The 13,859-nt window shown below is 41.0% G+C and overlaps 1 protein-coding gene across 3 annotated transcripts in view; it reads left to right on the top strand.

The window, feature by feature from the left end:
* Window positions 1–1,276: 1,276 nt before the first annotated feature.
* SKI (SKI proto-oncogene) overlaps window positions 1,277–13,859 on the top strand; it is a 122,744-nt gene continuing 110,161 nt past the window's right edge. Inside the window, exons 1-2 of one of the 3 annotated variants that reach the window (XM_064525433.1) lie at window positions 1,280–2,012; window positions 2,125–3,046. In XM_064525433.1, the coding sequence (XP_064381503.1) occupies window positions 2,135–3,046 (912 nt within the window). In that variant the 5' untranslated portion in view covers window positions 1,280–2,012; window positions 2,125–2,134. Of the gene's footprint in view, window positions 3,047–13,859 lie in introns of all 3 variants that reach the window. The other 2 variants (XM_064525435.1, XM_064525434.1) reach the window with 2 other exon arrangements.

The following is a 13,859-nucleotide window of genomic DNA, read 5'->3' as shown; positions in this document are numbered from 1 at the left end:
ATAACCTTTTAAACTTGTTTCTCATGCGTGTAATTAGAACTGGTTAAAAAATGTTTAGAATTTCAGTTATGTAGCTCATAAAAAAAGGAAAGTCAACTTTTTTGTTTTGTAAATTAATTTTAATACAGACTAGAGAACATTTAATTCTTGCTCAGAATAATTAAATAATAATAAAATTTCGCAAAATTCAGCAGTGGTGATATGTGCACACGTGTTGATATTTTCGTTTTAGCTTCTCCAAACTGTTCAAGGTTGAAAAAGGGATCAGTAACGGAATGGGAGACTTTTAAGGAAAGCCTCAATTCTGAAAAAACAAGTGGTGCAAATCGCTCAGTAGAGGGTGCTCTTCTCTCTGGGTCTGTACAGAGCACAGCCAAGCGCGGCGTCTCAGATGGGATGTAAAAAGAGGTTCTTATTAGCCATGGTCCTTAAAGATTCCGTATCTACTTTGTTGAAATAGGGATATCGACTTGCTCAAATTTGTGACATATGAATTTTTTGGAGCCTGAAGTCGCGTTCCCATTTCAGTGGGAGTTTTGGTAGTTCATTTTCTCTATTCCTGTATTGCAGTTGTGCCTTATATTCCTTCCTTGTGTTAAACACACATGGGGTTTGCATTAGATGTGTAGAGTGTGTTAGGCGTATGACATTTATGTATTTTGCTCTTTATTCTATGAAGTGCTTTTTAAAATATCGAGTGCATGTATATGCAGTGTTGTGTAAATGTGGTGCATGACTTGTCATATTTTGCATTTGAGATTGTGCTATCAGTGTATACTGTTTCATATCATAGGTTGTGTTTGTAAAGCTGGCATGTGTATTGTGTTTGCACGCGTGTGATTTCTGCTAATACAAAGGGGTGTATGCTGAAAGTTACATTTACATGTTGTAAGCAGGTTTTGCAAGTATAGGTTTTATGTGGTGCCCTTGCACTTGTGTGCGTGCAAGTGTGAGACAGGCGCATTTCAGTCTGCTCCTTTTTTACTATCGTTCAGCAATAAAACTGTAGGAAGGAAAAAGCCCTCGCCCTCCCGCCCCTCCTTCGCAGCGCACTGGTCTGTGAACCCAGCACTTTACTCTCTCCCCAGCGCTGCCGCCCGGGGCCTTTCTGAGCGCCTGCCTTTGCAGAAGCTCTAAGAAGAGCGAGAGGGGGGAGGTGGCCGCTGTTCCTGGAAGAGCCCAGCCTGGGGAGTTGGTCACATTCTTGGCTGTGATTCAATGACTGAGGCAGACACCAACAAACAGAAAGGGGGGGGAAGGAGGGGGAGGAGTAAGGGAGGCTGAGCCAGCCTGCATTAGCTCAGCTTTCAGGCACTCTCAGTCTCTGCTGGAAAGAGGAGCTGGGAGGATGAGCGCTCTGTTACCGCGGCTCCCCACAGCACGCTGAAAAGACCGAGAGAAAGGAAGAAAGGAAAACCGAGAGGCGAAGAGTCCTCCCAGACCAAGCTAAGGGACCACGAGAGAGAAGGGAGTCTGCTTATCTGTCCGTCTGTAGTCCCCTCGCCGTTTTGGAAGTGCCAGGGATTTGGGCCTTTTAATTTTATTCTGCGTTGTTCTCCTCCACAGACGAAGCTTTCTTCCTCCTTCTGGTTTTTACTTTCCTCCCCCGCTCCTTCCTTTTGGTGGATATGGACAGAAGGGAGTTTACTGCAGAGAAGCAGCAGCCGCCAGAACATATTTGAGCCCCTGGTGCTCGGAGCGTGGCATAGACTTTTTGTATTTTTGTGGGTGGCGTGTGTGTGTGCGTGTCTGTGTCTGTCTGTCTGTGTGTCGGAGGTGTGGGAGGCGGGATTGGTTTGCCCGGGGGCTTGGTTGAGGGGGGTGAGTGCTCGGATGAAGACCTCTTTTGGCGTGACTCTTTGCTCCACCGGGGCATCTTTGGAGACTTGGAGGTTTTGAAAGTGTAACGAAGCAAGAGAAAAAGAAGAAGGAGAGAAATACATACGAAAAAGGATTTATTTCCTTTTCATTAGTGGATTGTTAAACCTGAGTGGGAAGGAGAAAAAACGAGGGTGGGTTGTTTTATTTTTTTTATAATTCTTTTTTCTTAAAAAAAATCTTTGAGTGGATTTTTTTACCAGGGTGGAAAATAATTGAGGGGTTTGTTGTTTGTTCTGGGAATAGAAACTAAAAAATGGAGACTGTAAGTAGAAGCAGCTTCCAGCCTCATCCAGGACTGCAGAAGACCTTGGAACAGTTTCATCTGAGCTCTATGAGCTCCCTGGGTGGCCCTGCTGCTTTCTCAGCACGATGGGCACAGGAGATGTACAAGAAAGACAATGGCAAAGACCCAGCAGAACCTGTATTGCATCTGCCTCCTATCCAGCCCCCTCCAGTAATGCCTGGTCCCTTCTTCATGCCCTCGGACAGATCCACAGAGAGGTGCGAGACCATCCTGGAAGGGGAAACCATCTCTTGCTTTGTGGTGGGCGGAGAAAAGCGGCTTTGCTTGCCCCAGATCCTGAACTCGGTGCTCAGGGACTTCTCCCTGCAGCAGATCAATTCGGTGTGTGATGAACTACATATTTACTGCTCCAGATGCACCGCTGACCAGCTGGAGATCCTCAAAGTCATGGGCATCCTGCCCTTCTCTGCTCCCTCCTGCGGGCTCATTACCAAAACTGATGCTGAGAGGCTTTGTAATGCCCTGCTTTACGGTGGCACCTATCCTCCCCACTGCAAGAAGGAGTTTTCCAGCACGATTGAGCTGGAGCTCACGGAGAAGAGCTTCAAGGTGTATCACGAGTGCTTTGGGAAGTGTAAGGGTCTCTTGGTACCAGAGCTTTACAGTAACCCGAGTGCAGCCTGCATTCAGTGCTTGGACTGCAGGCTTATGTACCCACCTCACAAATTTGTGGTCCACTCTCACAAATCCCTGGAAAACAGGACTTGCCACTGGGGCTTTGACTCAGCAAACTGGAGGTCCTATATCCTCCTCAGCCAGGATTACACTGGGAAAGAGGAGAAAACTAGGCTGGGCCAGCTCTTAGATGAAATGAAAGAAAAATTTGACTATAACAACAAATACAAGAGAAAAGCCCCCAGGGTAAGTGATGTCTTTAATTCTTATTTTAATTGAGAGGGGGAAGAAAGAGGGGAATTTTCTATAATGTAGGTGACATCCATTGATATACCCATGTGTTACCAAGTACTTTGCATTTTAAAGTCACTTAGCAATCTAACCATGCTGTTAATTCTCACCACGTGTGTTTCAGTGTAGATGAGCAGTGTTTGAGATGGCACTTTATTATAGTTATGGATTTAGATTTTTTCTGTTCTGAATACAGTAGTTGTAGTTTAATTAAATTACATATGTGTGTTTGTGTATCTTAATGTAAACTTCATCTTTGAGTCTCATCACGTTGCCCCAGACTCTAGCAGAAAGTATGTGACATTGGAACTTCAGAGCTTGAATTAGGGGTCAAAACAAGGAAGACATAAGTGAAAAAGTAACAGATTGCTCCAAACACAAATATATGCAACTTTTTTTCTCAACTGCGTACCTCCAGGGGTGGAGGCAAAGGCTAAATTGTCTAAATGCATGTATTGTAATAAAATGTGACTGCTAAGAAAAATCCTGACAATAATGCAGTTTACTAATATTCAGATTAAGTGCCTGGTATGTGAAGAGAGAAGTCTGTACTTACGAGTATCCCAGTGGAGTCTGAATCTTACCACCAGACTGGCTTTTCTGTATTGGATTATGTGTAAATTCAGTAAATGAATCTGTCTAGGGCCAGCTGCAGCAGCCTCTTTAAGGTATGCCATGCAGTGTTGAGTCTGCCTATCCAGACAGCACATTTATTTTAGGTGGGCCTTTCCACGCCTCCACCCCCCAGTCTGAGTTGCCTTTAGATCCCAGAATCGCTTGTCTAGTATGTGGGTGGGAGGCCACCTTGGCATCTAGTGCCTAGTCCTGATCAACGGGCAGCAACGAATGCCACAGGGCCTTGAGAACTTGCTTGCAGACACCAGGATGTCTGGCTAGCTGGCGGTAGTGCAATTGGCTGTGGGATGAGCAGTTAACTTCCGGCCCCTTTCCCCCCCCCCCCCGCCCCTTCCTAAAGGGTAAAAGCAAACACGAAAAGTCGAATTAACTCTTGCCTGCTGAGTTTTACACTGCTGATCTGTTGTATGGGTTTTGCCTCGTCTATCGGAGATTTTGGGAACTTTTCGTGGGTTTTAAGTGTCTGGAGTGGAAGGGCAGTGACACTAGCCCCAGGGAGAAGCAACATTCAAAGCCCATTCAGACTGTTCAGTAAGATTCTTAATTTACTTCCCAAATGTCTCTGTAAACATGCAAACACACACTCAGACTCATATATAACTTTCCCTTAAAAAATACCAAAGCTAATTAAATCCCTTCCACACACAATACAGTAGTTAGTACAGCTAGCCTAAAAGGCCTAATTAATAGATTTGATTGGCTTCCACATTTTTTTGATCAGTAAATGGTGTCTCACTCTCTCAAGTTCCTGTTCCTCTCCCGGTCTTCTATTTAGCCCCTGTTCCTGTCCCTGCCTTTAACCCTTCTTTTCCTCCAGCTGGAGTGTCAGAACCACTGTGACAAGGCTGAGCTGTAATAAGCCACATTATCTCCATGGCTGGAGGTGGATGTGTTTTTAATGGCTTGTCTATTCTCTGTCAGTCATGTGCCAAGAGGGAATGGTGGGGTGGATGTATGAATGCCTGTGAGAGGAGAGTTCAGTTCTGAAAGTGGAGATATTTTTGAGATTGGGAAATTAATTTTATATGGCATGCTTTGTTTGGGAAGCAGAATTAAGAAATTCCACTTTCTTGCTCCCTGAACAGTGATGAGTCTCCAACTTGGTCATTTCCACAGTATAAATTTAAAATGAATGTTATTAGAGGTATACATTCCTTTTCTTACAAGGCTTTTATGGCACTGTACTCTGTACAATTAATCCAGTACACCCGGTGAGATTGCATGTGGAGAACAAGATAGGGACTATAACTGCTTAAAAAAGACTACTACATTTTGGTATTGCTTGTCTTTTTTGGTGCCCATTTAATAGGTCCTAGCTCAGAACATGGCAGGCACTTTTCCTCCACCCTCCAAAATCTGCATACATCACAACACTTCTTGCAGAGAGATTTCAAGATACCTTTAGTGGACACCAAAAAATATATAAAAAAATAATAACCATTTATTTTTCAGGAAACTTAGCAAATATCCATCATAAGAAAATGTTAGAAGTCTCCTGCATAGGTTCTTTTGAGAGATGGCAAGGAGTTTGACGGGGGAAGACCAGGATGGTAAGCGTGTGTTCTGATGATAGGGTAGAGAAAGCGGAACACTTTATCGTACATCCTGTGCAGAACCGGGCTTAAGTTTCAAGGCTTTTGCGCTGTCTTCAGAACTCTTCTATAAAAGTGGTGCAGTCTTGAAAATACTCTGTAAGCAATTAATTTACCTGGCATTGCTGGCCGAGTTTTGAATGCTTCCATTTTCTGTAGCCTTTTTCTGTTGGGCTTAACCAATAGATATCCTATGCTAAGGTCATTTGGGTTGTAGCAGTGTTTGCAGATAGTTATGGAGAGATTTAATCTGGCTCTCGGGTTAGTAGACTGTGGCCAGGGGCAAATAACATTGGAGTAAAGTTTAGATCGTCTAGTGAGGAAATGAAAGGAGGATCCCGTGTCTGCTTCTGTGTGTTTGTGTTAATCATTGTCAGTCTGTGTGGTTTTTGTGTGTCTGAGCTCTGTCTGTCTGTCTCTGTGGATGGAAAGGTGAAACACATATGTCTTTGTGGTGGTCTTCCTTTTTGATGTGTATCTCTGCATTGCTTTGTTTTATCTTATGTAGAGGTGTTTGTGTGTCCGTATGCCTTAGTCTGCTGTGTCAGATATTCTGCCTTCTACTTTCAGCAGTATTTTTTTCGTTTTTCCTGATTTATATATGTATGTCTGCATGTACACACACATGCGCGTGCGCACACACGCACACACTATTTTGTGTGGTGTGTTTTCCCTGCGTCTCTGTTAGTATGTTGATAGTAGTGGTATGTGTGTGACTGTTGTCATGGCTGTGTAAGAAGCAGTGAGTTTTCTGGTCTTTTTGTGGGTCTTCATGAGGTTTATGTGATGAGATTTGTAGACTTCTCCCAGCACAGCTCTGCCTTTTAAAGGCTTGACTTCTGAATAGAGGAGGTGAGTTGGCAAACGCCCCTGCTGTAGATTCAGTTTACTGGCAAAACTGCTTCCCCCCCCCCCTCCTTTTTTTGCTTTGGGTGGTTTTAAAGCATTGCTACAAGGCATATATTCCTATATGCATCGGGCACCCATCGTGCACGTATACTGACATAGTCTCTCTGTCAGTGTGGCTGTTTGAACAAGGTGTGCGTTGTCTGGTCTTGCCACTCACAAAAGAAGCTTCCATCTAGATCTCTAGCTCCACTAAGTCAGCAGTGAGTCCTAACCAGAAGCTGTAGGGAGTTGTGACAGCTGGAACCCCACCAGATCAGGAGGTAGAGGAGCCATAGATCCCTCTGCCACTTCTGTAACCCTCTTAAATTTTTGGTTTTTATATCCTCCCTTTTTGTCCTTGGATGAATGACTAACCTCCCATAAGCTGCTTCACCTTCCTGCCACTTCCCAAAGCTCCTGCTTTTCTTGAGACATATGATAACTGCTCTATTTTCTTTTGGTTGTATCCCTGACTGGGTTTTCTACCTTCTCACATGCTTTTGCATTTTTTTCTGCTTTGTTTTCTGTATGGTCTTTTCAGAGTGTCCATTCACAAATACTGGTTTTACTTGAGTGGGTGTCCCCTTTCACTACCTGTCTCTCACTTCATCCGACATTACTGGCACGGAGCACGGTTGAATTCCAGGGTATTTCTAGAGATTTAAAATGTGAATAACCTGGCAGGGTGACAAAACAGGGTCCTCAAAATCCAATATCAATGCCACAGCCTTTTTCTTGAGCTGAACTGCTGGCACATGTTCCGTCTTTGCATACTGGTATAGATACGGCCTTGGTGTGCTTCACACTCTCTTCCTGTTTCAGAGTGCTCTTTGCCTTCTAAAGATCAGTATGCCTCTGCTATGACTGAATTCATAAAGGAGGTCTTAAGGCTTTGCTGGTTGCTATTTGCAGTAAAGCAGGGTGGGTTTCATTCAGTCATTTTTGAACTCCTTCCTCCCTGCTTTTTTTTTAATATCAAACTGAGCAAAGTCTGACAGTGCTTTCATATTTCCTACCTGCGTGTCAGACATCTGCACCTCAAGCAAAACTGTATGTAGTCAGATACTGAAAGAATAAGAGGGCCTTCCGCGCGCACATGTGAGCACACCCACACGTGCTGCCACTGCAGTGTTCCCACGGTTCCAGTCCTAGCAGCGCTTCTATAAAGTAGCTGGAAGCTAGAAAAGAAGCATTCTGGGTACTGACACACAAATGAGCACATAAGACCTCCCACTTTATTTCACAATGCCTACCAGCCCAGTGCTGCTGCAACATGTAGCTTTCTCAGCTGAAGTAAGGTTTAGCCAGGTCAGCTGTGCACCCAGATCAAAGAACAAAAACCACTTAAAGTGAAACGGTGCAGTGCTGACTGAGTTGTAAGATAGCTGTGGCCTTTTAGTTACTGTACAATGGTTGTTATGCTGCACCTGATAGCCATCTGAAATGTTGCAGTAGTAGAGCCAGAACGCGTATCTTCCTGTTTCTATATCCCAGAGTCCTGCCTCCTGGCAGTGGTAACCTTCTTTAATTGTTAATAGTATATATCATACAATAGCTATAGCAGAGCAATTCTGATTTTTTGCACAGGCAGTGATGTTCAATCTACTGGCTGGATTTATTGTTCTCTGTATAAAACTGGCTTGATAAGTACTTCTGGAAAATTTTGCCTAAGGACTGCAGTATCAATTGTTATGCTATGGAGCAATGAAGATATTCATTGCCTTATCTGACTTTTAAAAATTACTTTATAGATTCTTTAATAAAAATTTTGATGTCACTAAAGCAAAAATACTGAAGTCTTGAAGCAATAATTTAAGCTCAGAATCATTTTACAGTTTAGAAACTGAGCTTCAAAAATGGTACCAAGCTTAAAGCAAAATTCTGTGTATCTGTAGAGATGTCAGTGTTTAAGCAGACATCAGCATTTTTTCCGAAGAGTGCAAACAGTTCATTGAGAACTAAGAAGCAGGTATGCGCCTGGGTGTGAGACAAAGAATATGCTGCAAATAATGATCTAATGATGTTGAGTCAACTTTGGCTCTCTGTTGCCCCAAAATAGTTCATAAAGTTCCTGAATTCAATCCTCTTGAATGTTGGGAGGGAATTATGTGAAATCTCTTCTTTTGCAAATCAGTGCCTGAAATACTAACTATCTTCTGTTCCATTCAGTGTCTGTGCTCTCTGACTTGCCTCTCCATTTTTGTGGTTTAGGGCTTGGGCATATGTCCTTCCCAAAACAGTACCATGCTTTGAAGATGCATGTAAACACAGCTTATTTTTTGTATGCGTCAGGAGCCTTATACCTGATCTGTCTTCCAGAGTATGAGTGTGGTTATCACTAGCTTGGGCTGACTGACCAATGAGGGCATGTTGTCATTTGTTGAGATCTGTGTTTAGATGAGTGTTGTAAAAGCATCTGGAGGCATCTGTATGAGACTGCTCAGAGCGTGTCTAGACAACACAGTGGGTTAAAATTCTGGCAGCCACTTGCACCTTATCTATCCCTTGCTTTTCAACATTGCAAGAACAGCGGGAACTTTTGGGCTGAATCTATGTGGTTGAGGCCAAGCAAGATTTGGGCATCTAGAGGAATCCGTTGCCCATTCTAACTGAAAATTCATGTTATTTTTGCCAGTTGTCAAAGTTATGTTGCCAAAGTTAAGGGGTTTGCGTGGTATTGATTCCTGTAAGGAGTGCGCCTACTTGCTGTACTGGTGATAATTAATGTTGGAACTCTAATTGCTGGCTTATCTAGCCAAATTGCTTTGCTGTTGCACAAGAAATAGCATCTTAATGCGTGCTACTCAGACGCTGAAATCTTGTTAAAGTCTCTCTCTCCTTTTTTTTTTTTAATGCAAACTTTGAGCTTGAGAGTGTAACTCTTATTTACAGGGAACTCTCATAGAAGAGTTGCGTTCAATCCAATGGGGGGTTCTTGGAAAGAAGTTAAACATAGACATAGGTGACTTTGACTTCTAAAGAGTTTATCAATAGAATATTAGCAATTACTAGGCTAATCTGTTTTACCTGAGTGTCCATAGAGCACCTAAATCGATTTCTGCATAAAGGAAGAATTACTTTTCAAATGTAGTAATTCAGCATGCTTTTGTTTTAGCTTTGTGAATTATGTTTGTTAATAATAAAACAAATTTTATTAGAGATCATCTAATTTGTTTGTATATGTTTTCTGAATCTGGATAGTAAACATTAATAAATATGCACCACTTTCTTTTTATGCCATTCTACTCTTCTAGTGTCTAATCTAGTCAATATTTGTCAGTCAGGGAGGGAGGGGGACAGGGATTAAATGGATGCCATGCTGTTGTTTTTTTTTTTTTTTCTTGGAAAATAATTACAGAGAAGCAAGTTTGCTCTGAATAGATGTGCTCTATTCCCTTACCTTCCTTGTGGTGCCTTCCTCATACGCACCTTCTAGGTCTTTTACATTTCATTGTTATTGTAGAGCTACAAACTCAGATTACTACTAAAATCACCTGTTCAGGTATCTTCTGGGACTTGTGAGGTTAATTTGAAGGTCTGGGGCTTTGGGGCTAGTTCTACAGTTTTCACACAGGCAGTAAGCAGACATGGTAATTGGAGCCCATTCACCCACAAACCACACTAAACTTGTAGACATATCAGACTTCCTCCTGTGTGTTGACTGGCAGTACTTGCAATCATAGAATAGGGGGACAGATTCTGAACCAGAATGTACCAATCTGAATACAGAGTAACTTCACAAAATCTGTGGTGTTACCGGGCATCTACAGGGTGGTGCTAGAGCTGAGAGCAGGACCCATAGTTCTGTTACTGCAGTATTTCTGTTTTGTTTATTAATTAGGTTTTGGGTTCAGAGGTGTTTGAGGGTGCTCTGATCCTGATGGATCTTACTGAATGAGGCAGTAATTCCTGCAACTGTGAGCTGGCTTCAGACTGAAAGGATCGTGTCTGCTGGTAGCTGTAGGAAGGATTGGATTTTGAGGTTGTGGTAGATATCTAACTCTGTTGTTGTTGTTACTGTTATTTAAGATTTGTTTGTCATCTCTTTCTCTTTTTGTTTTCTTTTTTACTGTCTAGGAAATATCTCCAAAGCTGGGATATGGATCAGCCTTTTTTTTTTTTTTTTTTTTTTTTTTTTTTTTTTTTGATGCAAATTTAAGGACCATAAATTTGACCTCAAAACTGAATCAAGTGCAGGTGCAATTGTTTGAGCATGCCTGTTCTGCCCATATTGGGCAAACCTGCTGGCTGATAGATATTGGCCCCCCTGCACAGAGCTAATTGTGTTGCTTTGACTTTTGATTGGATGATGTAACAAAAACTCTGATACAAATTCAAGCCCTAGTCCTGCTAGTCTTTCATGAATGAAGATTCTCTTGAAGCTAGTGGGAATTCTCATGTGTAGAGCTTTTATTGTTGGCTCCATCTATACTTGGCTGCTGTCACTTCTAATTGGGCTTCTTCAAACAGAGGATGCATATTAAAACAACCTGATAAGCTGCACAATCCTATTTTCTATTTAATAAGACAAGTCCTGTTGCCTTTACTTGTATTAACAATTCCATAGAAAGTCAGGAAACATACATGAGAACAGAGATTCTGTGCATAATTGGAAATGCAGGATCATTCTGTACACTTGAGATAAAAGGCAAAGGAGCCAATCAATAACCCAGTTTTTAGCCTTGTTTATTGATTTTCTGAACAGTTACCTTTGACCATGCTTTGTAGAATATGAGATTATTTTGTGATTTTTTTAAAAAAATTTTAATTGAAACTGTTTCTGCTTTGGTGTGAGGATTAGTGGCACTGGAAGCACAAGGGTAATTGCTTAGGTTTTGACAGTTAAAAAACAACAGCAACATTTAAAAAAAAAAGAGCTGGAGCCTGGTGCTTCTCTTGTTTTTAGTAGGGAAGATTTCAGGGATGTACTCAGAAGACATGTACCCCTGTGCTTTGTTCTTCATCCACTGTTCAGTCAATGGTATCATTTTATAAAATAAGGTCATTGACTTGGATTGCTTCTTGGTTTCTCAACCCTTTTCGCCAGCCAGTTTGTGTAATGTCTGTCTGAAACGTTGAGTAAGGGCATTGAAATAGCAGACAGGATATCGAGTGTTAGCAAGTCTGGGTTAAGTATAACAGACTATTCTGGCTGGTGAAAGGGGAGTAGCCGCTTGAGCTCTGTTACAGATCAATCTCTGTGGAAACAGCAGTCTCTGGTCGTTGCACCCCTGTTACAGCTTTTCACCTCTATTCTCCCTCACTCCATATAATTGTGTGCGGGTGCAGCTCTTTACTAAGGAGGTATCTTCCTTATTTCTCAGTGATACAGAGTTGTCTATAATTGTGTCTCTTTCTAAGGATTACATAAGTTTAAGATGATTTCTTCACTAGGAGAATTATGCAAGTTTAAACTGAAATGTATTTAGAAAGCATTGTGTACGTGTTTTCTGATTTACAGTGCAGAGGGTGATTTATTTGCATCCTTAATTGGACAACATCTGTTAGGGTTGGAAGAAAATCTTTTCATTGTCATAACCTAAATTTTTATGAAGCCCCCCCCCACACACATTCTTCCACTTACTACGTTATCTGTGTTACAGGTTCTGATTCTTCATACCTAAATAGAGTCAGCCAGGCACTCAACTTGGATGCACTTCTGGGTAGGGGTCTGCAGATCTTTGTAAAGCATATGTAGAAAAATGTGATATGTGCCAATGGTACTGTTAAAATCATAAATAGTAACACCTATTTTATTTCAGTCTTTGGATTTTTCTCCTTTTATGGGAAATTGTTGTCTTTATTACTGTTAAACAGAAGACGATGATGGTGAGGCTTCCCAATTCTGTCCCTGAAGAGAAAAGATCTAAAATAGTTCTGTAATACTACTATTAGTAATCTTTGACAATTTGGTAGAACCTTTTCTACTGGTTTTCAGCACAATTAAGCTGTTTTATGTCACTTGACACAGGGGAAGAAAGCTACTGCACTCACATGCATTTACCTAACTTGAAGAAGCCAAACTAACCTCCTGGTTAAATATGAGCTTTCATATGAGGCTATTATTTATGTGACTGTATCCTGCAGTCCCAAGTCTGGCATCTGATATGTGCAACCCGTAGCTATTTCGGTGGGGGAGTCACAAAAGCATATGCACATAAAGATCTGCCCATGCAGATCAGATTGCAGAAGTGGGATCATGATAGTTGTTTTCTTTCTATTATTACATAATACTGGAGTGCTGCATGCATAAAGCATGCAGATACTTTTTCAGGATCAGCTAACCAAATTATTTCCATTGAGCATTAGAATACGTAAGTTGTGTGGAGATCCTGCAGCTTACTAAAACAGATATTGTTGTAGTATCAATTAGAGACAGTGAATTACTTTTTTTTTCCTTCTTGACACCTCTGTAAATATTTAATTTCTCTAGGTCCTGTATTTTACTTGATAAGTATCTTTTAAAAAACAAAACAAAAATCATCAGGATTATTCAGGTTTACATATTTATAATAGGAAGATAAGTTTTATAGCTTTTTATTTCATATAGATTAATAAACCGGAAAAGCAGAAAATTGACAGTATTAAGGCTACAGTGTGCTCTGATTTCACTGTCTTTCACTGATGTTATGGATTTCAGATTTTTAGACTCTTGTTACTGAGATAAGAATTTCTCATTAAATTGTATGTTAAGCATGCTTTTTTAAATCCCTTCTCTGCGCAGCTGATAAACTTCTCTGAGTTGAAAGATAATGGAGTGTCATTAAAAAAATAAAATGTACCCCATTCTTGACTCCCCACTAGGAGTTTCAGTTTATTCAATGGGTGTGAATTATCTCACCCATGCTGGTATGGTTTAGAAGTATTCCTTTGAAGTGAATGTATTTAGAGTGTGGTGCAGAGCTGCTATGAGATGTAAATCAGACTCAAAGAGTACAGACTGCAGCATTGGGTCCATTAATGATATTTCTTTGTTCCTATTCTACCACTTATAAGAAATATGCCATACAATGAGTCCTTGCACTAATATGTCTAAAGGTTTAGTTCTGTATGGCTTTTTGCCATTCTCCTTTTGACAACAGTGTAATTATTTGCAAAAATGGGGAAGGCCGATAAATTGAGGGCTGAATATGCATATGAGGAAATCTTTGGACCATATTCAGCAGTAGACAGTGTTGTAAGTGGGTGTAAGTGGTAAAATGGTGTAACTTGCACCATTATACTGTTCAGTAGATATGCAAAACTGTGTTCAAAGGACTTGGCACTCACAGCATAGCAAATGCTAAAACCCTAATTCCTAGAGTCATATTTGTGTGAAAATCTATTTTCTCACATAGTTACTGATCCTTCCTTAGCCCTACTGTTTGTAGAGCAAAAATTGCCTGTGTAAAATTACTAAATTCTGAAGGGGAAAAATAATTGATTTTAAAAAATTATTTGAGTACAAAGAAAAATGAAAGATTGTGAGGAATAAGGGGTAGAGGGAGGTAGTAGTGCTGTAAATGCTATTCAGTTGTACTTGACATATGACTTTCATCGTTATTGGTAACATCATTTAACCTTTTTTAAAGTAAATTTGGTCTTTTTGCAGGTTTATTTCTGTTAATAGCTACCCTAGCCATGATAAGGCTTGAGTTAATATCATCTGCACA

The sequence above is a fragment of the Dromaius novaehollandiae genome, chromosome 24 (assembly GCF_036370855.1).
Source record: "Dromaius novaehollandiae isolate bDroNov1 chromosome 24, bDroNov1.hap1, whole genome shotgun sequence".
Lineage (NCBI taxonomy): Eukaryota > Metazoa > Chordata > Aves > Casuariiformes > Dromaiidae > Dromaius > Dromaius novaehollandiae.
Note: the sequence above shows the minus strand (reverse complement) of the source record. Positions and strands in the feature narration are given on the sequence as shown.